Source organism: Lemur catta, chromosome 19 (assembly GCF_020740605.2).
Source record: "Lemur catta isolate mLemCat1 chromosome 19, mLemCat1.pri, whole genome shotgun sequence".
Lineage (NCBI taxonomy): Eukaryota > Metazoa > Chordata > Mammalia > Primates > Lemuridae > Lemur > Lemur catta.
The window spans coordinates 12,533,813-12,560,932 of record NC_059146.1 but is presented as its reverse complement, the minus strand read 5'-3'; the positions used below and the strand labels follow the sequence as shown (position 1 = coordinate 12,560,932).

The following is a 27,120-nucleotide window of genomic DNA, read 5'->3' as shown; positions in this document are numbered from 1 at the left end:
AGAGATCTTAGAGAAAGAAGGAAGGATAAATACTAGATTTTATAATTTAAAATTTGAAGTTATTTCTGAAAATAGTCATCTACATTTTGAGACTTCCTATACATAAACATTTTAGCATAAAAAATAATCTCAAGATAGATGATAATTTTTCTTACAGGCAATAGTCCTCTCAGTCATCTTTATAACCACCATACAATGCAGATGCTCTGTTTTGTTGAATAAAATGAACTGCCTTAATCTTTACTCTTAATGATTCAGAATCTTTAGTATGGCCCTAGTTATACCATATTATGTCATTACTCTGGAGGTATTCTTAGAAGCTGTGTAGTTACCTGTTCTCTTATATTAAGCGATATTAGACTGTTATATTTTTTTAGTTCTGGCATCTGCTTTCAAGGTAGGGAAATTATATTGTCAAATTAATGTTTTTTTTTTAATAATTTTGTTGACCACATATAGAGTAGATTGAAAGTTTGAAAGTATAAAATATGCTCAAGGTGTAGAGGCTTATAAATAAGAAATGTACATTATTCCAGTTCTGTATCTGCTTTTACTATTCACAGAGAAATGCTTGAGTAGAACTTGGGAAAATTGAGTAGATCAACTCATGAATAGTTTTAGGCTGTCTATATAATCAGATTACCTTGTTTTATCTAGGTTGCCTTGGAGATGATCAAAGTAACTGGTGGCTATCCATTTGAAGCCTACAAAAATTGTTTCCTTAACTTAGCCATTCCAATTATAGTGTTTACAGAGACATCTGAAGTAAGAAAGACTAAAATCAGGTATATATGAACATCTACTACTTCTCTTGTATAATGAGAATGAAATAAAATATTTTAACTTTTAAAAGGGAAAAAAACTGGTTTCACCTTTTTTTTTCAATATATATATAAATCCTTGCCATTACTTCAAGATCAGATCAAACTTCATCTTTATGAAGCATTTCTGACTAAACTAGCCAAAGAACTCTCACAGAACTTGATCCTGCCACTCTATTTAACATGATTTCATCTATGTCTACCTAATCCAGATGAGTTAGAAGTATTCTAGTATCTAACTATGAATCATGATATCTAGAATCTAATTCCACGAGCTTGTGACAAAGCAAAGCAATTCCCTAAGTCTCTATTTTGCAGTTTTTTATTGGCAGCAGCCAAAACTTGGAAAAAAACCTATCTTGGCAAGGGTGTGAGAAAGCAAGCACTCTCTTAACATTGCTGATGAGGGTATAAAATAATATAATCCACAATAAGGGAAATATGGCACTATATTTCAAAATTGCAGATAAATTTGCACACATTTCAAATTATATATATACAAGATTATCATTATGGCATTCTTCATCATACCATGATTGGAACAACCCAAGTGTCTAGTAATAGAGGACTGGAACCTCCACACAATGAAACCCATGCAGCTGTTTAAAAAGAGAGAGAAAGCACTCTCTCACTAAGACATACTGATTTATAATGAGATACTGTATGGATCAACAAGGTACTGATAAAAGTGATTACCTGTATGATGTGATGGTGAAATAAGATTATGGAAATATTTTAAAAGTTGTATTTTCCTTTTTTCCCCCATGTTAATTTCTAGCTAAATCACAAATAATGGACTACTGTTTTTTTTTCTTAAATTATCAGTGAAAGGAAGAAAATTTAAATGTTTCTGTTCTGAATGTTTTTCTACAGAAATGGAATATCATTTACAATTTGGGATAGATGGACTATACATGGAAAAGAAGATTTTACTCTCTTGGATTTCATAAATGCAGTCAAAGTGAGATACTTTTATTGACTTGGGTCATTAGCTTTGAGTATGGTTTCTGTTTAGTTTTTATCCGTAACTTCATTGTAAATTAAAAATATTTTTTAGCACAGGTTTGCTCTCTTTACTGGCCATAAAATGTCATTTATAAACAATGTTAAGTTATGTTTGGGTAAGGCTTTGATTTTTTTTTTCTCTTTTGGGTATTGACTTTTAGGAGAAGTATGGAATTGAGCCAACAATGGTGGTACAGGGAGTCAAAATGCTTTATGTTCCTGTAATGCCTGGTCATGCGAAAAGATTGAAGTTAACGTAAGTATTGAACATTATATGCAAATAATTCAAACGAATTGAAATATAAGCTGGACACACACTGAAAAATTAAAATATAGAGGTTATTGAAATTCAGATAAAAGCGTTACTCTTGCTTAATGGGATTAATGAAGACAGTGAAATTGCCAGGTAAAGGCCAACAGGCTACCTCTCAAGTGAGATTGACAAGATTACAGTACCCTTGTGAATTTATGGTAGTTCAGAGTCAGCTCTTCAGTTAACAGATTTAGAAACCTGATTTGGTCAAGACATTTAAGTGAACCTGCTTCTTAAGTTGAAACATATAATTACCTGGCTTATAAGGCAGGATTAAAACAAAAATGCCAGATTGTTATTTTTATTCATTTATTCAACAGATTTTTGTTAAAGGCGCCTACTGTGTACTAGGTACTGTTCAAAGCATTAGGAGTACAGCACTGAGCAAAATTCCTTCCTACTTGAGTTTGCATAACTAGATAAGTATGTCAGATGATGGTAAGTGCCATGGAGAAAATGAAGAATAAAGGGAAAAGGAAATGTGGGAAGCTGGGGCTGTTGAGCTTCTGTATTATACTGAGTAATCTAGGTGTTCCTTCTGTCTATCATATTCTTACCTGGTAAGGTGATATTTGAGCAGAGACCAAAAGGAAGAAAAGGAACCAAAAGAAGCCATAGGCTTTACGGTGGTCTACAGGGCCCTAAATGATCGGGTTCCCAGTTACCCTCTAAGTTCCTTTCCTGTTTCTCTCCCCCTCGCTTACAATATTCCAGCTATACTGGCTGCCTTAATTTTCTTTGAACATTCCAGTCATGTTCCAGCATGGGACCTTTGCTCTAGTTGTTCCCTCTTGTTGTAACTCTTTCTGAGATGGTGAAATAGCTAACCCTTACCTCTAATCTTTGCACTTCCTAAAGAGGCCTTCCTGAACCCCATTTAATACAGCAACCTGTCCCCAATCCTAGTCTAGTATTCCCAAACCCCTTTACTCTGCTCTACTTTCTCTCTCCTTTATGCCACTTATCAGTATCTTAAGACTGCTCTGTGTTTTGCTTATATTTTTTGTTTGTATCTGTCTCCCACCCCCACCCCCACTAGAACATAAGTTTCACTGATCTGGTCAGTGTTGTATCTCAAGTGCTTAGACCAATACCTGGTACATAGTAGACATCAATAAATACTTGTCATTTGAATAAGTGAATCTCTGCATAATGGTTATCTTTAACATATCTGTTGGCTTTGCCTATGATTATCACTTTTAAATTATAATCCAGTCTTAATTATCTATACCTGAAAAAATAAAACTATTATATAAAAGCATTGATTTGCCTTACATTGTTTTTCATTTAGGTTCCTAAGTATTTTTGGATAAATTAAGAGTAGTGGTTAGAATTCCTTTATTGTACACTACCTAGATGATAGTGGAATGTATGGTCATGAGGTGTATTGATCAGTGGAATTTAAAATTCACTGCAAATAATTAACGAAAGTGCTTTTGACAGTTGGCCAGCATGATGAAACATCCAGCATGATAATGTTTGTGAAGGATATTTCCCATTTTATTGCATTACTCATTTAGCAGGTATTTATTGAGTACCTATTAAGTGCCTGGACACCTTAGGTCAGTCAGTGGGATCATGGTTAAGAGCATGAACTCACCTTTAGAAAGACCTGGGTTCACATCCTTGCTCAGCCACTTAGTTGTTTTGTCACTGGAGTAGCTTTTGAAACTTAGTTTCTTATCTAATAGGATGAGATGATTGTGCCCATAGTTGTTAGGCATTAAAATAATGTTAAGGACTAATAGTGTAATGGCATATAAGAATATTCCATAAATGTTACCACTGTTAATATTTTACTGTCATATATCTTCATCCAATAGCCCTGCTTTCAAGGAGTTCACAGTCTACTAAGGGAAATTGACATGTTAATTGATCATTAAAATGTTATTGAATAATTATTATAATAAAGGTTTTTTTACAGAGTACGTTGGGCACTGCTAACTCTAACCTCTAGTTCAGGGTAGATTTCATTTGAGCTACCTTTGAGAAAGGACTATGCTAGGCAAAAGTAACAACTTGTGCAAACACATGCAGCTTAAAAAGAGCATGCATTGTCTATTTTGGAAATTAAGTATTTTGGAATGACTCATGAGTAAGGTGATAACAATGAATGGTGGAAAAATGAGAAGTTATATACGGGACAAAATATCTTTGTAAAATGGAAAGTTATTGAGGATTAAATAGATTATATAGTTCAGAGCCTAGCATGAAGTAGGTATACAATATATAATGGATAACATTATTAGGCAGGAATATAACATCAAATTTACATTTTAAGAGAATGCTGGCAGCAGTGTAGTTTAGAGGTAGAAGAGAGACTGAAGGCAGCTAGCTAGAAGCCAATGCAATAATCTAAGGGGTATATAGATGATGACTTAAGACAGTAGCAGTGACAATAGCAAAGATGAAAACAGTAGCAGTGACAATAGCAAAGATGAATTGATTTTTCAGTAAATAGGATAAACAGTTGGATATGAGGGCAAAACTTAAGAATGTCTTTCAGCCTGAGCAAGAGCGAGACCCCGTCTCTACTAAAAATAGAAAGAAATTATCTGGCCAACTAAAAATACATATACAAAAAATTAGCCAGGCATGGTGGCGCATGCCTGTAGTCCCAGCTACTCGGGAGGCTGAGGCAGTAGGATTGCTTAAGCCCAGGAGTTTGAGGTTGCTGTGAGCTAGGCTGACGCCACGGCACTCACTCTAGCCCGGGCAATAAAGCGAGACTCTGTCTCAAAAAAAAAAAAAAAAAAAAAAGAATGTCTTATACTGTGGTGTTTCTATCTTGCGTTTTAAGATTTAAATCTGGCTTGCTTTTTTACTCTTTACAGAGAAATGCTTGAGAATGTATAATGTCTCCAAATTGTATAGGGAATATAGAAGGGGAATTAATTTTTTAAAATCCTTGCTTATATTATGGGAATTTTTTTTTGTCTTTTAATAAATGGTCTGTATTCTTTGTCATGACCAGCAGTGGTCCAGTTTGATTCATTGTTAGGTAAATGAGTGTCTTAAGTTCAGAACTTTTAGTAAAGAAAACTGAATATTTGAAAGCAAGTGGATTACTAAATTTTAAAATAAAGTCTAGATAGAAGTCCAGATTTTCTGGATGGCATTAGTCAGCAAATCATTCTTTTATTTTACAGAATTTACCAAAATATTCATCTTTGCTTATTTTTCTTAGAATGCATAAACTTGTGAAACCTTCTGCTGAAAAGAAATATGTGGATCTTACTGTGTCATTTGCCCCAGACACTGATGGAGATGAAGATTTGCCTGGACCTCCAGTAAGATACTACTTCACTCATGACACTGATTAATGGAAGTTGTCTTAAGGTTACTCCAGAACTACTTGATTTTGAAAAGAATGCACTTAATTCAGAAGCTAAAAAAATCAGCTCATAATATTATGGATTTCTCTTTGATGAAGCCTTAATTTAAGGGAAACATCAGTATGAAACTACCCTGAAAAACTGTAAAACATTTTGTAGCATAGTATACACTTCTCAAACAGTTCACACGTGGCTCTGATCACAAACAACTTTGAACTGGAATGCCATTTTATAAGACTTAAAGCAGATTTGTGTATTTACCTGTTTGGATAAAAAGAAGGAAAAAATATTTATGACCAGAGGAGATAAGGATCAAGAAATTGAAAGTAACAAATGGAACTGTCCAAAAAGTTTAATCCCATTTTATGAATTGGTTTGGTTTGTTTAGTATTTGAAGCCCATTTTTCTACACAAATAGTGGCACCCTGCAACTGTCCAGTGAGTAGGCTTTGAGAATTTAATACCGTATAAAGGGTAAGGATGGTAGTGGTGGATGAAGAATAGACATTTTAAATTGTGCAGTTAGAGTTACTGTCCTGTTACCTTTGCTAGTTTAATGAGAGTTTGTTACATCACTGTCTCAACAAAATCAGGATTTTTGTTGATAGCATCATTGTTGTAGGTCAGTGGACATGTTAACTTGGACTAAATATTAACAGTATTATATGGACTCTGACAACCCGTTTAGATAATCCATGAATGTGAACAGATAAATGTGACTAATCATTTGATTTTTCAGTATGCCTTCTAGTGTGGTGATTTTATTTATTTAAAACTCTGATTGTCATAGTATATAAGACTAAAAGGTTTTGTGAAGGGAGTATCCTTAGAAATTAAAAAATCATCACTAGTAGGGTCTTGATTTTTTTTCTTCCAGAAACCTAATGAACAGAAAAAAAAACTTAATATTTTTATTTTAAAGGGAAGCATTTTATTTCCCATCCCCAGAGAGGGAATTGACAAAGATAAAAATTTATTTTTTTAAGTCTTTATTGAGAGAAACTTTCTGTTTTCTGATATGAGCTATTGCAAATGTTCATATAAGTGCTTTTATTAAAATGATGTAAACAGTATTCAGTGCTGTAAACCCAGTGAAAACAGCAAGTGATTCTTTTATTACTAAGGCTACCATGCATTCTAAAGCAATTGGCATTTTATAACTGTAGGAAATCATTTCCCTCTAGCTCTTTTCCTTCTACTCCCATTCAGACCTTAATAGGTATTTTGATAAATTAAAAACCAGATGTATATCAGTGTTACTTCAATTTCGTATCTTTTTATACTCTGTACTTTTCTTTTATTCCATTTACAAATAGTTTAAATTGCTTTTTCAGTGAGCATGGTTTCTTTTGTAAAAATATCATCTAGTTGGGAAAATATATTTGGGAGTGGAGAGTGAATTTGTGTGATTAAAGGATAATCTATACATTGGGAGCTGGGGAAAAGTGGACAGGGTGAGTTTAAAGAAATGGCTACCTTTGAAATAAGCCATTTTTTGTTCACCATATCCTACTCTCTCTAGTTGTGCAAATCCCAAGTGTAATACTTAAAATTAATGTTAATTAAAATTGAATCCAGGAATATCAAGACTCAATGACTTGGAACTTTAGAGGATAGAACTAATAAAAGGACTTGTATAAGAAGGCATTTTTCCACTTTCACTTTGTTTTGGGCTCTTTGAAAGTAATTGATATTTTCCAGGTAGCCATCGAACAATCCTCATATATGATGTAATAGCTTGCTTATATTTTGTCCAAGTCTCCACATCTTTTCAGAATTAAATGTAGAGCCATGCTATCAATTCATATTTATGGACATCAATCCTTTAGCAGATACGAACAAAATCAATAAGGATTAAGTTCATTTTGTGATTAAACTTATAATCATTTTGTCGTTACTTTTTTTTTCTGTAGATAATGGTTATTGCCATGATTTATTTAGTTCTAGTAAGCTAGAAAGCCAGGGTGAAGCTAATGACGGTTCTTCTTCTTTTATCAATTACTGTACCATGAGATCACCGTTGGTGATTGAAATACCAGGTGTAAAAATTAATGATTTGATTTTGTATAATTCCACTGAATAATTTTTTACTTACTAAAAATAAATTAAGAAATTTGAGAATATCTTTGTAAATCATGTTCCATAGTTGACTCTAGAGATTCTGATTCTGCTATTCATTTTGTGAGTAATGTTGCTTTGGTGTTTCCTAATTTTCAAATTTTGCAATCATGGAGATACAGCAGTCACTGGTTGTGGAGGGACATTACCTGAAAGAGGTTTTGGCTCCTGGAAATTCTTTTAAAACAGTTGGAGAGAAATAGTCGTGACCATGTAAAACCTATATCTGTTAAATCCTGGACTACTAGTTGGGGATTTCTAACGTCGTTTCCTTTTTGGAGTTCAAAACAGTTACGTTACTTGTCTGTAAGTTCTTCATAAATTGTTCCAAAGGTAGAACTTGGAAATGAATATGGACCCTTTTTTAATTTTTTTATCTACTATGGCACACTCTGGTGGTAACAGTGATAGAACATTAAAAAATCAACTATAAATATATTTAGAATCTATCATTTTATAATTAGTAAAATGAAGACAGAACGAAAATTGTTCCCTTGAGATCTTGAGGAAGAAACGTCTTTACCTAACTTTTTCAGCTATAACAAACATAATTAATTCATTGTGCTTGTAAATATCTAATCATTTAGTATACAATCTCTCGGTATGGGTTTAACGATTTTTGCTTTTCACAGATTTAAAAACAAAAATCAGAAAGTTGAAATCATGGGGATCAGCATATCAATTGGTAATCTGTGTTCATTTTTCTCTTTCTACATCTTAGTTTTGTTTTTTAATTAAGAAACATATCTTCAAACATATATATTCAGAAGAGTACATAAAATATAAATATGTAGTTTAGAGAATAATTTTAAAGGAGCTATGTATATAACCAGCAGTCAACTTAATAGAACACTGACAGCAGTCCAGAAACTCCCCATGTAATCCCTTCCCAATCACAACCAGCTGCCCCACACATCCCTTGGTAATTATCACTGTCCTACCTTTTATGGTGACTATCTCATTTTTATAGTGTTACTATGTATGTAAACCTAAATAATAGTTTGCTTGATTTTGAATTTTATGTAAAAAGATCATACTTCATTCTTTTGTGGCTTCTTCTTTCATTCAACATGTGATTCATCCATGTTGGTTGCACCTATACTTCATTCTTCATCATTGCTGTATAATTTACGTTTGTATTAATATACCACCATTTATTCATTCTGTTGATGATGGGGATGTTTTTAGTTGGGGGCAGTTACAGTTCCACAATGAACATTATTTTATTTTATATATCTCCTGATACAAATAAGATATATATCTAGGACTAGAATTGCTTGGTCGTAAGGTATTCATATCTTAAATTTTATTAGATGATTACGTTATTTTTTCTAAGCGCTAGAGATATCGTATTTCTCCACATTCTGGTCAACACTGGTAGTAACATTTTTTATTTTGCCAGTCTGATGGATATGCAGTTGTATCTTACTGAAATTTTACTCCGCCATTCCCTAATTACCATTGAAGTTGAGCGCCTTTTCATAAGTTTACTGACCATTTCAACTTTCCCTTTTGTGAAGTGTCTTGTCAGTTCTGTCACATATTTTTTTGTTATGTTGGACATCTTTTTTTAATTCATAAAAGATCTTTATAAATTCTGTTCTTTATTGACTATGTAGTTGCAAGTATCTTCTCCCATTCTGTAGTTTGCCTTTCCCTCTCTTTATGATGTTCTTGGGTAAAAGAATTTATTAATGGTTAGGTACTGAGAAGTATCAATCTTTTGTTTTAAGGTTAGAGCTTTTTGTGAGTTTTAAAAATCATTCCCTGCTCTAGGGTCATGAAGATACTCTCCTATGTTGTCTTCTAAAAGCTTTAGTTTTCCCTTTCACATACGAGTTTTGTGTGTGCTAGGAAGTACCTCACCACAATTTACTGCAAAATCTGATTTTTTCCTGTCTTTTCTGCAGTGCCACCAAAGTCATGTATCATATCCATATGTCTATATGTCTCTTTCTGAATTTTTTCTGCCTTCTTTTCTTTTTTATCCATGTGCTAATATACTGTCTTTGTCACCATAGCTGAAATATTCTTGATATTTGGCAAAACAGGTCCTCCCAACTTACTGTTCTGGTACTGTCTTGGTTATTCTTAGCCCTTTGTATTTTCAGTTCTCAAATTTCTAATTGCAAACATGCAAATTTGTTAATTTTGCAGTTTCCAATTGTCTTGCTGAAATTTTCAATCTCTTACCTACTTGATCATGAAAAGCATAATTATTTTATAGTCTGTGTATAATAATTCCACAATCTAAAACCCTCCTGTAAATCTGTTTTTATTTTTCTTTTGTTTCTTTTAGTCTTCATTCTTATTGTCTTATTTCCTTTGTGTGTGGTTATCTTTAATTATTTGCCAGTGTTGTACTTGAAAACTTGAAATAATTTGATGCCCAGGATGGTATTTTCATCCTCGAGAGAGTTTTTTGCTTCTGCTAGGGTACCCGGGCACTAGTAACTTAGGGTCATTTTGATCTCGTTTCAGAAATTGAGATTTTCTGGGCTATCTTTGTGACTCAAAGCAGAGCTACAGACTGTGCTAGTGCTCTTCCTTCACCTTATTCCTAGGGTGCAACCCTTCAGGGTTCCAAAGTGTGAGCAAGGGCCCTCACCTCTTCACTGGCCCTAGACTCTACCTTTGAATACTAAGTGCCTTATCTCCATTCAACTTCTGAGTAGTTTCTTGCAAATCTGTAAATGTTTCCAGCACACGGTGGTCCCAAATGAAGGATTCACCTTTCTGAATTTCTGTCTTCTCCCACATACTAACTTGGTTTATTATTCACTTCTGTATCTTTTAATTCTTAGTTGATTGTGTAAGTGGTTCCCAAATTGAATGTTCATCAAAATCAATTTAGAAGTTTTTTTTATGAAGAAAAAATATTTATGGAAAAATATCCCAAGCCAGGCATGGTGGCATGCGCTTGTAGTCCCAGCTACTCTGGAAGCTTAGGCAGGAGGATCTCTTGAGCCCAGGAGTTCAAGGCTGCAGTAAGCTATGATCACACCACTGCATTCCAGTGTGGACAAAAAATAATAATAATTAAAATAATATAGAACTTTTTAAAATATCCCTGAGATTTTAATTCAGTAAATATAGTCTGGGGCTAAGGAATTAGTATTTTTAAGGAACTCTAGGTGTTTATAATCAGTCTCATCCTGATTGTGAGACTGTTGCACTTGTGAAATAAGGTGATGATACAGCCTTTTGTCATCTTTGTAAGGAGTTATGGGTTGATTTTGAGCTATCAAAAAGATGTTACCAGAGAAAAACATGAAAATGGATAAATTTCGTTTATTTCCAGTAACAAAAAATGTGGCACAGATTATTTCTATTGGAAAAGGGCTTCTCCGAGTACATTTTATGTCCCTGGCTTCCAACTTGATAATTAAAATGACTTATATTTGATAAATTGGTCAAAGCAGATTTCAACAAAACCTAGTGGGTTTTTTTTTGGAATTGGTAGAATTTAGGAAAACTAGAGAATCTGCTGTGGAAGTTGTATAGGAGAAATGTATTTAACTGAAGCCTAGGAAAATAAAAACTCTATCTAGAAAGTACTATGTTTTCAACTTTTATCAGTGCTCGGGAATACATACACTAGAAGTTACCCCCACAGCCATAGTCTATGGTCTCCCAGTGAATTGATTTCATTCTGATAAGATGATGAAATTGTATGCTACAGTGTTTAATTCTGGTGTCCAGGTGACTGACTTGGTAATCAGGATCAAGAATACAGAGATAATTCTCTAAGAGTAAGATCTTCCTTTGAAAATAAAAATTACCAAGATACGTGAAGGAGTACTTTTCACATTTTATTTCATGCGATGTGTGGATTTTTCTTCCATCTTCTCACTTCTCCCTTCCATGTTGGGTTCTTGGCCTAGAAATTGTGAGTGGAAAAACTTGATTAATTAAAGAACCAGTATCACAGAACAAGGTTTTGTTTATTTTCAATGTGAGTTGATTTTCTTGCTTGTGTGTGGAACATCAGTGGTATGGTATGTTGCCCGAGCTGATCTCAAACTCCTGGATTCAAGTGATCCTACCCTCTCAGCCTCCCAAAGTGCTGGGATTATGTTCTTGCTTTCTGATATTAGAGAGAAAGCTAAATGCTAATATGGATTAACAAAGATTAAAAGAAATCTCATTTTCTTTTAGATAGTATTTTATTGTAAACTACATTAACTTTTTCCAGATCTCCAGATTTGAACCCTTTAGGTGTTCTACAACTCAAGACAAATTAAAGCTGAATGCCCTAGCAGTCTCATTGTGCCCCAACCAGCTATCAGTCTAAATTCCTGAAACAATTTTAGGGTTTCACAAAGTTTCCTTAGAACGTCAGCATTATTTGTCAAGATAAGTTTTGACCTTTTTGTAGCTTTTCTTAGAAAGTCCTATTCCATTCTCATTTTCTTTCCAGTTCACTTTTCCATCTTTCTTTCCATGAAAGAAAGTATGTTACTCTAGAGAAGATATTCTAATTATTTGAAGTCTTCCTCTATGTTCCCCTCCCTGTTCCTTCTGCTCCGTTCCACAATCCTTATAACAAAGAAATCTGAAATGCAAGGAGGTTGAGTTTAATTTGTTCCTGATCACATAGTGATAGCAGTCTGGTTGTCTGATTCTAAAATCATTGACATTTTACATCAACAGCCCATTTTCTTTCTTTCTGTTGTCTGTTTTTTTTCTTTCCTGACCCTGCCCTGAGGGTGGCCCCTAGTCAAGGTGCTGCTGTGACAGTGGCAGTGGTTGCATGGGCATCTAAAACCCCAAGAGAACATTCATCCTTCTGGCCAGAGAAACCAGTAAAAAATGAGCTTGAGGCAGTAAGGAGAGTTGGAATTACTTTTTTCTCTTTCTTTTCTCTGACTTCTTTAGAGAGATTTGTCAGCCACAGTCTCACAGAATTACATGACAGCACAGGTGGCTACAACACTTAAGAAGCCCCATCTCTCTAGCTAGAAAACCAGGAAAAAAGACTCTTGTTGGCTGGAGAGTATACAGGAAATCTTGGAGAGGTGAGAGCTGAAAAAAAGCATCCCTAGGTCTGTGTATGAAGTGATACAAGTGGAGGCTTACCTCTGAGCTATGCATGCCCAAAACAGAGAGCAAAGGCTTTGAAAACTAAACTGAGATAAAAACTACTGCCCAGGTCCCAGGCTAATAATTCCTGAGATGTACAGACCCGAAACAGCATAACAGAGGCTCTGAAAACTGCACTAATACTGGAATGGCTTCCCATAGAAAGTAAGACAGAACTGGTTCACTTTAATCAGAATGATGACTTGCTTTAAAAAAAATGCTCCAGAGGATTTTGACAAGACCCAGAGGCTCATGGATATAATGTTCAAACTGTCCAAGGTACAATCCAAAATTATTTGATATACTAAGAGCTAGGAATTACTTGATACACAAAAAAACAAATATGACCAGCTCTCCAGTTCTTAAGGGAAAAGACAACAGATGCCAACACTAAGATACCCAAGATATTGGAATTATAAGACAAAGACTTTAAAGCAGCTATGTTCCATGAGGTGGTTATAAACACTCTTAAAATGAATGGAGAGATGTTTTCAACAAAGAAGTAAAGATTATAAAACCAAATAAATTTTCAAAATGAGAAATAAAATATCTGAAATTAATTCACTGAATAGGTTCAGAAGTTCATCAGGTTGAAGAGTAATGACACCACAGGAAAATGTTAAACTTTGGGGGGCAGAGAACAACAGAAATGATAAAAATCTGGGTAAAAGACTATTTTCTCTTAAATTGCTTAATATATTTATAACTATTGAAAGCAGTATATACCAGATGTGTGAACAAGGTTAAATGAGACCATCCAGCCCCCATCAAGTCACCAGCTGTTTACAGTCATGTGACACCAAATGAGACTATCAGAAAAACTGCCCAAATGAATCAACCCAAATTTCTGGCCCACAGACTCATAACCAGATACAATGGTTGTTGATTTAGCCATTATGTTTCAGGCGTGGTTTGTTACACAGCATTAGATAACTGAGATAATGTCTGTCATCCATGGAGGAGGCAAGTTACATTGGGTTTTCCTTCCTCGCAAAAAAATTTTTATTTTAGAGATGTTACAAGAAGTTCTTTGTTCTCAGGGTGGTGGGGGATAATAGCTCATTCCCAGAAAATTCTATTAGGTGGTCTTTTCCTGCATAATGCCCAGGTAATGTATTATGTTGGTCCTGTCTGCAGCAATGTGTTCATCCCTTGTTATATTTTAAAAGAGATGTTTATAAATTAGACAATGGACAGAGAAAGTCAAAGATGACAGTGGGAGAGCTACAAGAACCAATAATTTAGATGACAGAAAAAAGACTAAGAGGAGACATTGTGGCCATTTAAAAATGTTTGATGACCTTTTACAGAACCTGTATCGGGCCCGGTGTGGTGGTGTGCACCTGTAGTCCCAGCTACTTGGGAGGCTGAGGCAGGAGGATTGCTTGAGCCCAGGAGTTCGAGACCAGCCTGGGCAATATAGCAAGACTGTCTCTCTTTAAAAATAAATAAATAAAAATAAAAAAGCTGTATTGTTTAAAGCTACAAGTTGGATTATTATGTAGAAGTTAAAGGAAGAAATGTTTCAGGCTCAGTATTAACGAAGAATTCTCTAATATGAGAACTGTCCAGAAGTGAACTGTGCTGCTTCCTTCAAAAACCAGTGAACAATTTTCAAGCAAGCTGAATGGTCACAGCTTAAGAGCTGTTTGCTGTACTGAGTTGTGAGTGACTCCTTTGCAGATAAGACACTACTCGATAATTTTTTGAAGTTCCTTCAGACTCTGAGTTTTTGGGGATTTTGTTGTTGTTATTTGGCATCGTAAGATTCATAGTGATGTTTTAAGAATTTGGACTTTTAAACTTGCTGACATATTAATTAGTGAGACTTTCTACATATGCCCCTGATGCAGGCAGCCAGATGAAGTTGTTTTCCCTCATAATCTGTAGGAACAGGGACCTGTTTTGATAACTGAAATCCAACAAGCTGGAGATATTGTGTGTCTCCTGCTTACAGCTTGCCAAGTCACCACGTGTGCGAGGAATCATTGCAAAGGATAGAAACTATTGCATCCGGCCTGGCGTGCTCTGCCAAGAATTGGACTGTAAACAGGGTCAGTTTCATGGGCATGTGAACTGTGCAGTTGTACAGGGCCCCAAACTTGGTTTAATGGTCTATCATAACTGTTTTTGAAACTCTTGATTTATGAACACAGGGCCCACAGATTCTGTAGATTGTTCTAACTACAGTCTTTATGTGTAGTTCCTCCCCACCCACTCATTCCTTGTTATCCTACAATCTGACTTCTGTCTTTATAGTGGACTAAAACTTCTCTCTCTCATATCATCTATTGCCTAATGACCAATTCCTATAGTTTCTCCTTAATCCTCATTTATTTTATCCTGTCTGGAGCATCTAATATTGTTGACAGATCACCCCTTTAAATCCCCTGTTTGGTTCTTATTAATCCATATGATTACAGTTTTCTCATATCTCCGAACTTCTTTGATAAAGCGAAGTAGAATGACAGAATGAAGCTAATAGTCACAATACATGTGTGCCTCAGGGTTGTTTCATTCTCTAGAATAGGTCCATACTCTATTCACAATGTATGTTGGTACTCCTTTATTTTCACAGACTCAGTGACAAAATGATTTCCAAATGGATAACCATAAAGGCTGAAATACAGTTCCTACCTGGCTGGTATTACAAATCATATGCAGAGTTTTGGGAACTTTGTTTTATTTTCCTTAATACAGCAATGAAGTGAAGAACATACCAAGATTTTTATCAGTTGAATATATAAATGGTCTCAAATTTCCTCGAGTCTCCTTCACAAAATAATCAATGACGCTGAAAAGGTTTGGGAGTGTTACCTGTATAAAGAGAGAGTAAGAGAAGGCTCAGTGTCACCTGGGTAAAGATACAGTAAGAGAAGGCTCAGTTGGAATTTAATGGAGATTACTGTGTATTTCCTGATCTCCAAAAATCATGTCAGTACCTTACTTCAATGACTTACTGAATGACCATAGTTTTACCTATCCATGTGTCTTATTTCTCCTTTCTAATTGACCATGTGTCAATTCTCTGTTAAGTAATTACCTTTTACCCATTTGAAATAAGTAGGTATCTTGTTCTCCCTTAGTTAAGGCCTAAGAAGGTGACTCAAGTTCAGCCATAAAATGCTTTCTTCCTGAAATTTGAACTTTAGTAGAGGAACAAGGAAGGGCAGTAGCTTCCTAATCAGATGGTTCTTAGTACAAGCAACTGCTTCCTAGTCCCTGAATGAAAGTTTGCTAGCCTTCTAGTCATTCTATGGCCTAATAATAAATTTATTTTTGCTGAAGTTAGCCATAACTAGAGCTGGGTGTGGTGGTTCGCTCCTGTAATCCTCACTACTTAGGAGGCTGAGATGGGAGGATAGCTTCAGTCCAGGAGTTTTATTAAAAGGATTTGTTCTGTAAAATTTGGATCCAGTCAAAAGGCTGCCCTAAAGGATCCAGAAGACTACGTGTGGCCCCAAGGCTGCAGGTCCCCATCCATATTTCCATACAAGTAAAATCGGGTTAAACCTGAATATCCCAGGTAACCCTGAAGAGGAAAAAGAATTTATGAGCCAGGTGTGGGCCATGTACCTTTAGTCCCAGCTATTTGGGAGGCTGAGGCAGGAGGATCGCTTGAGCCCAGGGGTTTAAGGCTGTGGTGTGCTATAATCGCACTTGTGAATAGCCACTGCACTCCAGCCTGGGCAACATAGCGAGACCCCTGTCTCTTAAAAAAAAATTAAAAACAAAAATACAACTTGATTGAGGGATTGAGGGATAGGGTTGCGGAGGGTGAAAGGATAATCTAGAGTGTTAGTTTTCCTTACACGGTGGACTACATGGGCTGACAGAAATGAGCCCCAGTTCACCAGTTGCAAAGATACATTATCCTTCCCTGAGCGTTGCTTCTAGTTACTTGGTTACTTGGACTATTCTCTAGCAGTCTAGTTCTTTGCCTCCTTCATTAGAACTTTATTTAAAAAGCCTAGTCAGGGCTGGGCTTGGTGGCTCACACCTGTAAGCCTAGCACTTCAGGAGGCTGAGGCGGGAGGATCAATTGAAGCCAGGAGTTTGAGAATAGCCTGGACAATAGCGAGACCTAGTCTCTACAAAAATATTTTAAAAATTAGCTAGGTGTAATAGTGTACACCTGTAGGCCCAGCTACTCAGGAGGCAGGAGGATCACTTGAGCCCAGGAGTTTGAGGTTGCAGTGAGCTATGATGACGCCACTATACTCGAACCTGGATGACAGAGTGAGACTTTTTCTCAAAAAAAAAAAAAAAAAGAGCCTGATCAGGCATGGATCTGAGAACTGAGAAGCTCTGGGAAGCATTCATGGCAAATGTGTAAGTGGGCTGTATGAATCAGCAGCTGCCTTGCTCTCTAAGGGCTATGGCCAAAATATAAGAAATTCAACCACATTATTCCTTTTTTTAATTTAATCTATACAATAAACCTGAAGAAGCAGAAGAACTAGGAGCTCAATTTTAGAGAAATAAAAATATCTTTAAGACCAACCAGTTCTATATAAGTGATATTCAGAGACATCTTTACTGGCCCAATTTTCCCATTATGCAGCCTAAAATCACAGTGTTACATTCCCCTTTTTCAGCACCCTGGAGTGTAGGCCACATCACCACTTTCTCATTGGTTGAGATCAGTGTAAATACCAGTTTTCTAACCTGTGTAATAGGCAACACAATATCTACCTCAGAGTAATAATAATGGTTAAATTAGATAATGTGTAAAGGACTTAGCTCTGTGCCTAACATGGTATCTGGTAGTTATATCATTAGGCCATGGTTAGTCAGCTAGGGTGGGAGAGGACTTGAAGATAGAGAAGAAACCCTTTCTTCCCTGGTATGTTTCTGTTAAGCGGGGATTTCTGAACTTCTGCATGGGAGGTATTAATGGACTAGGAATTCACAGATTTCCTCCTATTAGAAATAAACACATTCAAATACGCATATTATAACTGGAGGATGTAAAACAGAACTAACATATCTTTCTTTCCCTGAAATAATTATTTTGATAAAGACTTGCAAAGAAATAAAAGTGGAAAGAATTTTTAGAAGCAGATTATCTTTTATTCTGCCTCACCCACCTGTTCTGGCATCTCACTTCTCATCCTGTGTATCTGCCACCTTCAGGGATCCTTAACTTGGCTATTTTTTGCCAGCACTAGGTCCCTGGGGAAGAAGCCTGCTTTTCCATCTTTCTTTGTATTCTATAAGGCAGGTTTGGGAGGAATCGAGAGAAATTGCATCAACAAAGAAATAGCTACTTACAGGTTTTTCCAGTTCAATAGTGTAGTTTTTTCCTACGCTCATCACTTTGTAGTGCTTGATTCTCGGAGTGCTAAAATGAAACACATGGTTAATTTCCATTTGATTAGAGGATTGGGACAACACAAACTAAAGTAAGTATAAAATATCACCTGCATAGTAAACCTATGTTCCCATGACTATAGTTTGATTGGCAAAAAATCCCTGGTGGTTTTGTTGTTCTATTTACATGGTTTGCTATGTTCCTTTTTGGAGGGTTATACAGTGGGATATAGAAAATCTGGGTCATTGAGTGGGTGAATAAAAAAGAATAAACAGAAAAAAAATGAAAATCTTTTAGGTAGAAATAATTTCTTTAAATGTTGGTAACTTACAAAGTAGACATTATAAAATCCTGTGTAAGCATATATAAATCAAATATATATTCTCTATATTAAAAGAGAAGTGGAAAGAATTATTGAAAGCAAATTACTTTCTATTCTATCTCATCACTAATCCAACCAGAAAGCCCTCAAAAGCTGTTCCTGATAGCTCATATATCACCCTGGATATCTGCTAACTTCAGGGCTGACTTAGAGATACAGAAAATTCTAGGTGTTAGGCACTATATGAACACATAGATGGGAGTGTAAGTCCAGTAAATGAATCTTAATGTCTTCCTCTTCTATGGTTACATAGCACTCTAAATTATTACCACTCTAAACACATGGTATTTTATTATGAACTGCTTATGAACAAGGAGCATATTCTATTCATCTTCGTATTCCAGCATTAGATACACAATAAATATTTATGAAACTGAATTTAAAAATATAATAATAGGAGCCCATCTCACAGTGCTATCTGCTAGGACTAAATGAATTTATATTGAGATCATAAGTCAGTGTCCATGACAGTTAGTTTTGAACAAGAGTATGTGTTGAAATCCCTTGATTCATATGGCAAGAGTATTAGGACCAAAACTTTTTCTAATGTTGACAAATTAATAGCATTTATCACATTGTCATTTGCTTGAACAACAAACTAATTCAACTTTCGTTTTCTATGTAGAGAAGCTAAAGCAGAATTGTTCATCAGGTTAATCTCGACTACAGGGCCTTTTCCACCTTTTTTTTTTATCACTTCTCCCTTCATTTACAGTTCACATTCCTCTAGGACTGAGCTACACTGAAGCCGTCTATTCAGGGGACTTTTTCCTTATCCACCATTATGTCTCTTCTTAACTATACATCACATTGGAAAACAGCTAATAAATGAATTCCAATGACCTACTTTCAAAACATGGGGTAAAACCTAACCAATACTTTCCCCTCCTAAAAGAGAGTATTCCTTAATGCTGAAACTTCAGGAGTCAGTTATAGATGGGTGACGGAAAGATGGAAGTCTTAAAGGTACCCTTTTAGAGTGGTTGGCTCTGGCTTTACCTTTGCCTCTGTCATGAAAAGATCTTTGTAATCAGACAGTTAACTTTTGAAAATTCTCCAACTTCAATAAGAATTCCTATGTTCCTATGAAATAAATGGTTGCTATTCTTTGGAAGACTGATTTAAAAAAATGTGGTTCAAATTCTGGTTCTGATACAGTGGGGAAAGGACAGTCTCTTCAATAAATGGTTCTGGGAAAGCTGGAAATCCCTATGCAGAAGATTACTAGACCCTTAACTCTCACCATATTCAAAAATCAAATCAAGATGGATTAAAGACTTAAATCTAAGACTTAAAACTATGAAACTACTAAAAAAAAAACATTGGGGAAACACTTCAGGACATCGGTCTGGGCAAGGTCTTCTTGAATGATATTCCCAAAGCACAGACAACCAAAGCAAAGTTGGCGAAATGGAATCACATCAAGCTAAAAAGCTTCTGCATAGCAAACAATCAACTAAGTGAAGAAACAACCTGCAGAATGGGAGAAAATATTTGCAAACCATCCATCTATCAAGGGATTAATTAATAACTAGTATATATAAGGAGCTTCAACAACTGGATGGGAAAAATTCAAATAATCTGATTTAAAAATGGACAAATGATCAGCAAAGATGTTATTCAAAAAAAGACATACAAATTGCCAACAGCTATATGCAAAAATGCTCAACGTTATTTGTCATCAGAGAAATGCAAATAAAAACTCCAATAAGATATCATCTCACCCCAGTTAAAAAGGCTTTTATCAAAAAGATAGGCAATAATGAATGCTACCAAGGATGTGGAGAAAGGGGAACCCTCATCATGCACCATTGATGGCAATGGAAATTGGTGTAATCACTATGTAGAACAGTGTGGAGGTTCCTCAAAAAACTAAGAATAGAACTACATATGACCCAGAAATCCCACTGCTGGGTATATATCCAAAGGAGGGGAATTCAGTATATCAAAAAAATATCTGCACTCCCATGTTTATTGAAGCACTATTCACAATAGCCAACATATGGAACCATCCTAAGTGTCCATCAACTGATGAATGGATAAAGAAATTGTGGTACATATACACAGTGGAATATTACATGCCACAAAAAAGAATGAAATCCTGCCATTTACAACAACATGGATGGAACTGGAGAACATTATGTTAAGTGAAATAAGCCAAGCACAGAAAGACAAACCTTATGTGTTTCTACTCATATATGGAAGCTAAATATTAAAAAAACAATTGATCTCAAGTGTAGAGAGAGGGGAGGGGGGCATAAAGTGGAGGTGGTTAATGGGTGAAAAAATAAATAGAATGAATAATATTTTATAGCACAACAAAGTGATTGTAATCAACAATAAGTTAGGGTATACTTTAAAATAAAAGAGTGGGATAGAAATGTTCATAACAAAGAAATGTTAAATGCCTGATGATAGATACCCCAATTACCCTGATTTGATTAATTCACATTGGATGTCTGTATCAAAATATCACATGTACCCTGTAAAGATACACAACTATTATGTACTCATAATAATTAAAAATAAAAAATTTTTAAAAAGAAATTACAAAAACAAAATTCTGGTTCTGTCATGTAGGTTCTCTGAGCCTTCATTTCTTCATCTGTAAAATGGACATGGTGATGCCTTGCTGTTGTGAGTTAGTGTTTCCAAAGCCCTTAGTACAGTGTCTGACACATTAAAGCACTCAGTAATTTATAACTATTTTTTACTACCGTTAAAATTTATTGTTTTAATTCAGTGGTTTCTGTGAGTCTCATCCTCTTTATTTGTAAAACATGAAAAATACTGTTTCAAATTTTTTGTTCTGCCTGAAGTTGCTTAATCTTTGACTCTCATATTAGACCTTTTGTTTTTCTTGCATATTTTGTTTTGCTTTTCCAAAGAAATAAAGAGAGATGAGAAAAACAAGATTGATAAAATTTGCTATATTAAGGTTTCCTGATTATGACCTCAAAAAAGAAATAGCCAGTTTTGTTTTTTGTTTTTTTTTAATATATGGCCTTTAATGTGGTTATAAGTACTTGTTCTTAGCTTCTGACCTCAATTTTTGCAAAGAAATTTTAGGTAAATAATTTCTATTTCCTCCTTAGAAAATGGCTTTCCAAAATGTCTATACTACTAGCTTGGCACCTAGTCATAAGAATTTCAAGAAAACAAAACCAAAACATAAAGTTTGTCATAAGACTGGCTTTATGTCTTAGGAATTTACACACCACTGGGCTGGGTAAAAGTGGATGGTATTTTGCACCAAGAGAGGAGTCACTTGATAACGTGGCATTGAATGACTTTTGTTTATTCCTGGTAACAGTAGCCTTCCCTCCCACAGCTGCTCTGTTAATAGATGGAGGTAATTTTATTTTTAAGTTCTGCTTTGTAAACCATCTTGTCCTTTTCAGCGAGTGTTTTACCAGATATACTCATCTAGCTTGTTGGCTGAACATTTCTCCTATAACCCGTAAGGGAATGAATTAATTACGTGGGGAAACATAGGTTTTGTCTTTTTAACAGCCTAGGTTTCTACCAAATTCTGTACATCAAGCTCTATAGTATAACAAGGTGAAATTCTAATGCTCTCTACAATTGCTACCCTTTAAAATAAGTGATTTGTTAGATAGAAGATGTTATTAATAAATGCAGACATTCTAAAAGGCATGTTTTGAGGCATTAAGAGAACACATAGAACAATCCCTGACATCTTAGAGGTATTTGGCTTGTAAGAAAAATTTGTGCAATACAGTTCACATTTTTCTTACCCACTTCCCAGGATAAACTATTCCCCAAAGCCTAAATGAGCACATACTGATTCCAGTGTTAGAATGCTTCAGTTTGACCATTCTACCTCACTTCTTGCTTTCCAAATATGAGCTTTGGTAAGAGAAGGTGATTAGTTTTATGAAAACTAATGTTATAAGTTTTTATGACCATCAGCTGACAAAAGCATGAATTTCCATATGAATTCAAACTGAAAGGAAGCTCACTTAAAATTAGAAGTATGCAACTTTGATATGAACTCCTTTGTCAGACTCTTTTTTAATAAGTTTAAAATGTAGCTTGCTGGGTATGAAATATAAGTAAAAATTGTGACATTAAATTCATATCCTAAGTATAGAGCCTCATTACGTTTGGTCACAAACCACATCTGTAGCATAAAACACTATTCCTCATAGAATAAAAACACAGACACACACATACACATTTTCATACACACAGAACCATGCCCTGGTTTACCATGCAACACTCTTGCAGTCTGTTCAGTGCACATGGCTAAGGTACAAAGACAAGTGTCTGTTTATACAGAGTAATTGGCAAGTGAATGAAGCTTACTAGGCCCCGGGTCATACTAGCAATGCAGTCATAATGCCATAATTTAAACTTTGTCCTGCAAGTATTTTATTTTTACTGTGTTTATTCAGCATCAATGTCTTCATATTCAATCTATTTAGAATTTTAGATATTTATGGGATGGATTAGTAGATTCCTTGATAGACACGTTATAGTAAAAAAGTTAATAGAGTAATATTATCCCCACAGATAATAGCAAATTCAAGAATTAAAGTTGTTTATGCTTTTATATTAAAGATAATCATTTATTAAATATTTTCATATAGGACAAACTTCTATATTTTAATTATATTTTATGTTGTGAAGGTGTTAATGAAGCCAGGGTCCCTATGGAAATGCAAGTTTTCATAGACTCTGAAAGCTGGGGGAGCCCTTAAAAAGATCCAACCACCCTAATTACAGAGAAAAAACAACTTTTGCATGTAAGTGCTACTGACTTTACCTAAGGTAAAACATTTTACCAGAAGGAAATTTTTAACCTTGACAAGAGGCTCCCAAGTGGCCAGTGGCCCTTTTTATACATAAGTTAGATTATGTCAATAGTCCAGTGCCCTCTCATGTCATTCAGAGTAAAACCCTTGTCCGACAATGACCTCCAGGGCTTTGAGTGATCTGCCCCTACCCCTACTTCCGGACTCTCAACTCCTACCACTTTTCTCCTGGTCACTCCACTGCAGTCACAGTGTCCTCTTTCTTTTTCTTGAACAAGCTGAGCATTCTTCTGCCTCAGGGCGTATGCACTTGCTGCCCGGACCACTTTTACCCCAGATACTGGCATGGTTTGTTCCTTCCCTTTCTTCAGGTCTCTGTTTAAATGTCAGTTAATAAAGCAGGCCTTCCCTGACCACTCTGTGTTAAAACAATAGCAACCACAAAAATGTGCTGTCTGTATCACCTCTGAGGGTTTCCATCTCTCTCACCCTGCTTAATTTTACTGGACAGATCTTATCATCATATATATGATATTTTAAATTATGTATTTATTTACAGTCTATGTTTCATGACAAGAAGGTAAACTCACTGAAGCCTGGGATGTTGTTTTTTGCACTACTGTATCTTCAATGCCTAGGCTGTTGCTTGGTACATAGTAGCTGCTCAGTAAATATTTATTGAATGAATGAACAATACAACTATATCCAGGACCAAAGTAATGTACATGCTCATTCATCTTATTCTTTACTGCACATATCAATGTTGGTTCAGTCTTTAGCATTGCTTTCATAACATCCCCTCCCTATTCTTGTGTTCATATCTTTAACCCCAATAAAACACATAGCAGGTGATGATCTGAACTTATATGACTTTGCTATGTAAAGTGATATCATGCCTTTAACAACAATTTCATGCATTTGAAAATTAAACATACTCTGTCTCCTGCCGGATAGTGATGGAGTAGTTTCTACTGTCACTACCAGGCCTCAGGATCATATTTCCCAGGGAAGGGTTCTTCTCAAGCATCTCAGTTGCTTCTTTCCGGGACACTGTATAAAAACATCTACAGAGGTGAGATTAAAAAACAAAAATGTTTTTTTCAACTGATGAAGATCATTACTTGAAAGAATGCTACCATAGCTGAGAGCTGCAATTGTTAACATTTCTTAAATTTTCCAGCTTTACTATTTCAATATAATTATATAATTATGAATATAATGAACTATATTTATAAGCCTGTGCCACTCCGTGTATGCTAATGCTTAAGGCCCTTCTTCCTTCATTCCTCTAAAGCCTCTTTAAACAAAAGTTATCTACTGATAAGTATATAATCACCAATACCATTTGAAAATATACGAAAAAAATTAACAATGTATCCTCAGTCTCAGTTTGTAAATAAGATCTTGGATAAAAATTTGTTGACAATTTCCTTTCAGGAATACAAAATAAATCTAAATGTTTCTCTTGTATGGTCTCTGTTTTAAAAAACAGGTATTTAAGGACATGTCTGAACTCACCCCTTTTGGTATAATATGTCCTTCTATGGCATTGGTGGTATTTTTATGCATAAAATTAAAAAATAAAGCACCTCTTAATTTTATAATATACAGATACACCTTGACTTGTGATGGTGTTACATCCCAATAAACTCATAAGAAATTGAAAATATCTTAAGTCAAAATGTGTTTAATACAACTAACCTACTGAACATGATAGCCTTGCCTACCTTATACATGCTAAGAACACTTACAGTTAGGCAAAATCATCGAATACAAAGCCTATTTTATAATAAAGTGTTTAATATCTCTTGCAATTTATTGAATACTGTACTGAAAGTGAAAAACAGAACTCAAATGGGTACTCAAAATATGGTTTCTACTGAATGAATATCACTTCTGCACCATCGTAAAGTCGAAAAAAATCATAAGTTGAACCATTGTAAGTCAGGGACCATCTGTGTATTATAGTCAAGAAAATATATAGTCATAGTTACAGAAAAAAATCTTGCAGGATAATCAATACACCAAAATATTAACAGCAAATATCTCCAAGTGATGGAACAAGGAATTATTTTAATCTTTTTGTGTATCTGTAATAAACATACATTACTAGTTTTTTTGAGGAAAAAAAGGAGTGCATGTGACTTAACCTATCAGTCCATCAGTTGTCGCTGGTTTCAGCTGAAAGTGATGGTTGGCAGTTTTCAGCGATTCTAGTACAGATAGAATGTGTCAGAATCTGATGTCAAAGATGGAATCAGGACAAATTTCATCGATAAGAACACCAAGATTCCAGGAGGAAAGGGCTCACAATCTTTTCAATAATATAAGATAAATGTAGAATGTTGCTGAATTTAGCATGTTCTATGCCTCTTCATTTTTCCAACAACACCTTACATGCTTTACATGGGCCCTTTCTCAAAGTATAAGCTCAACGACTACTCACTGATTGGTCAATTGAACAGAACATTCCAGGTATTTAAAATCCTTTGGTATAATTTTCTGTTAGACAATCAGTCAATCATATCAGGGATTGCCAGGGATTAGATGGGAAAAAGAAATAGGTGGAGCATAGAGGTTTTTTAGTGCAATGACACTATTCTGTATTATAATGGTTGATACATGTCATTGTACATTTGTCCAAACCCATAGAATGTACACCAAGAGTAAACCCTAATATAAACTATGGACTCTGTGTGATAATGATGCATCAGTGTAAATTCATCAGTTGTAACAAATGTACCACCTTGGTGGGTGATGTTGATTCTAGAGAAACTGTGCATCTGTGGGGGTAGATGGTATATGGGAAATCTCTGGACCTGAATTTTGCCATGATCCTAAAGATGCTCTATAAAATAAAGTCTATTTTATATATATATATATATATATATGTGTATATATATATATATATATATATATATATATAAAAAAGACAAAAGTCAGTCAATCATATATTTTCATGGTGAAAAAATATCTTTTCCTTCCTTCTTCGTAAGAATATTTATTTAGGTTTGAGTTCCGGAAAGATGTATTTGATCTAAAGATATAGGTGGAAGGGGATTTCCTGTGTGGTAAGAGGGCTGGTTCAAATTTGCATTTTGTTGATCATGACATAGAAGAGGAAATGTGGCATGTACTCAAGAGAGATGCAGTTTATCCCCAAGACCACTTTTTGTCCCTGGTTTAATAAGGTCAAGTGGCTAACTCTCCTTGATAATTAGAAACTGGTCTTAATCAAATGAATAAACTAGAGCTCATTGTGCACTTACGCTGGCATAGGGTTTAGTACATCCGCATAATCTTCCGTTGGTTCCTTCTCCTTTTCCACAGACGTACTTGGCAGCTGCTCTGTCTCAATCCTCCTTTTCTTTTCTCTCTCTAGGACTTCATGCAGTCTAATTACTTGCCCAGGTAGGAGTGACACATGTTGGGGAACTGACAGCTGAAACCAATTAAAAAAGTGGCAGATGAGAAAGCCAGCCCAATAACTTACTGATTTTAGTAAAGTTGAGCCTGTTCTGGTCCTATGAAGCTTCAGTTACCAGACAGAGATGGATGGGTGGAATCACAAATAGAGGATCTTGGTCTAGAAGGGTGTCTTAGAACGGCCTCTAAACAAACTAGAACCTGCACTGGTGCCCATCCTTCTTTCAAGACATCTTCCTTTTTGTCTGGCCCCCAAAGCAAAGTATACTGACTTTGCACGACAAGCTAATTCAAGGACCAAAATCCTCTCATTTTGCACTCTGAGCTCCCTAGTTTATCAATGCCAGGGAAGTTCCAGAGCACCTTTGAGGTGCCTCACTTTCTCATGAGCAACCTGGAATAAACTCCCCCAGCCATATGGCAGCATAGGATTGAGATGGGATTATTCATCAGATCACTGAGGATCAGCATTACAGAGGTCTATATTTTGTGTTTGTGTGTGTGTTTCAAACATTCAATCACACATTAGAATTACGGTACTTCTCT

The 27,120-nt window shown here is 35.3% G+C and overlaps 2 protein-coding genes across 3 annotated transcripts in view; one reads left to right on the top strand and one right to left on the bottom strand.

The window, feature by feature from the left end:
- UBA6 (ubiquitin like modifier activating enzyme 6) overlaps positions 1-8,421 on the top strand; it is a 66,196-nt gene extending 57,775 nt beyond the window's left edge. For both annotated transcript variants that reach the window (XM_045531650.1, XM_045531652.1), the window contains 4 exons: positions 658-785; positions 1,695-1,782; positions 1,988-2,082; positions 5,327-8,421. In XM_045531650.1, the coding sequence (XP_045387606.1) occupies positions 658-785; positions 1,695-1,782; positions 1,988-2,082; positions 5,327-5,462 (447 nt within the window). In that variant the 3' untranslated portion in view covers positions 5,463-8,421. The remainder of the gene's footprint in view (positions 1-657; positions 786-1,694; positions 1,783-1,987; positions 2,083-5,326) is intronic.
- Positions 8,422-11,409: 2,988 nt separating this feature from the next.
- Positions 11,410-27,120, bottom strand: part of STAP1 (signal transducing adaptor family member 1) — a 33,177-nt gene continuing 17,466 nt past the window's right edge. Inside the window, 6 exon segments of the mRNA XM_045532417.1 lie at positions 11,410-11,433; positions 11,435-11,472; positions 15,395-15,491; positions 17,949-18,018; positions 24,084-24,212; positions 26,418-26,590. Of these exon segments, the coding sequence (XP_045388373.1) occupies positions 11,410-11,433; positions 11,435-11,472; positions 15,395-15,491; positions 17,949-18,018; positions 24,084-24,212; positions 26,418-26,590 (531 nt within the window).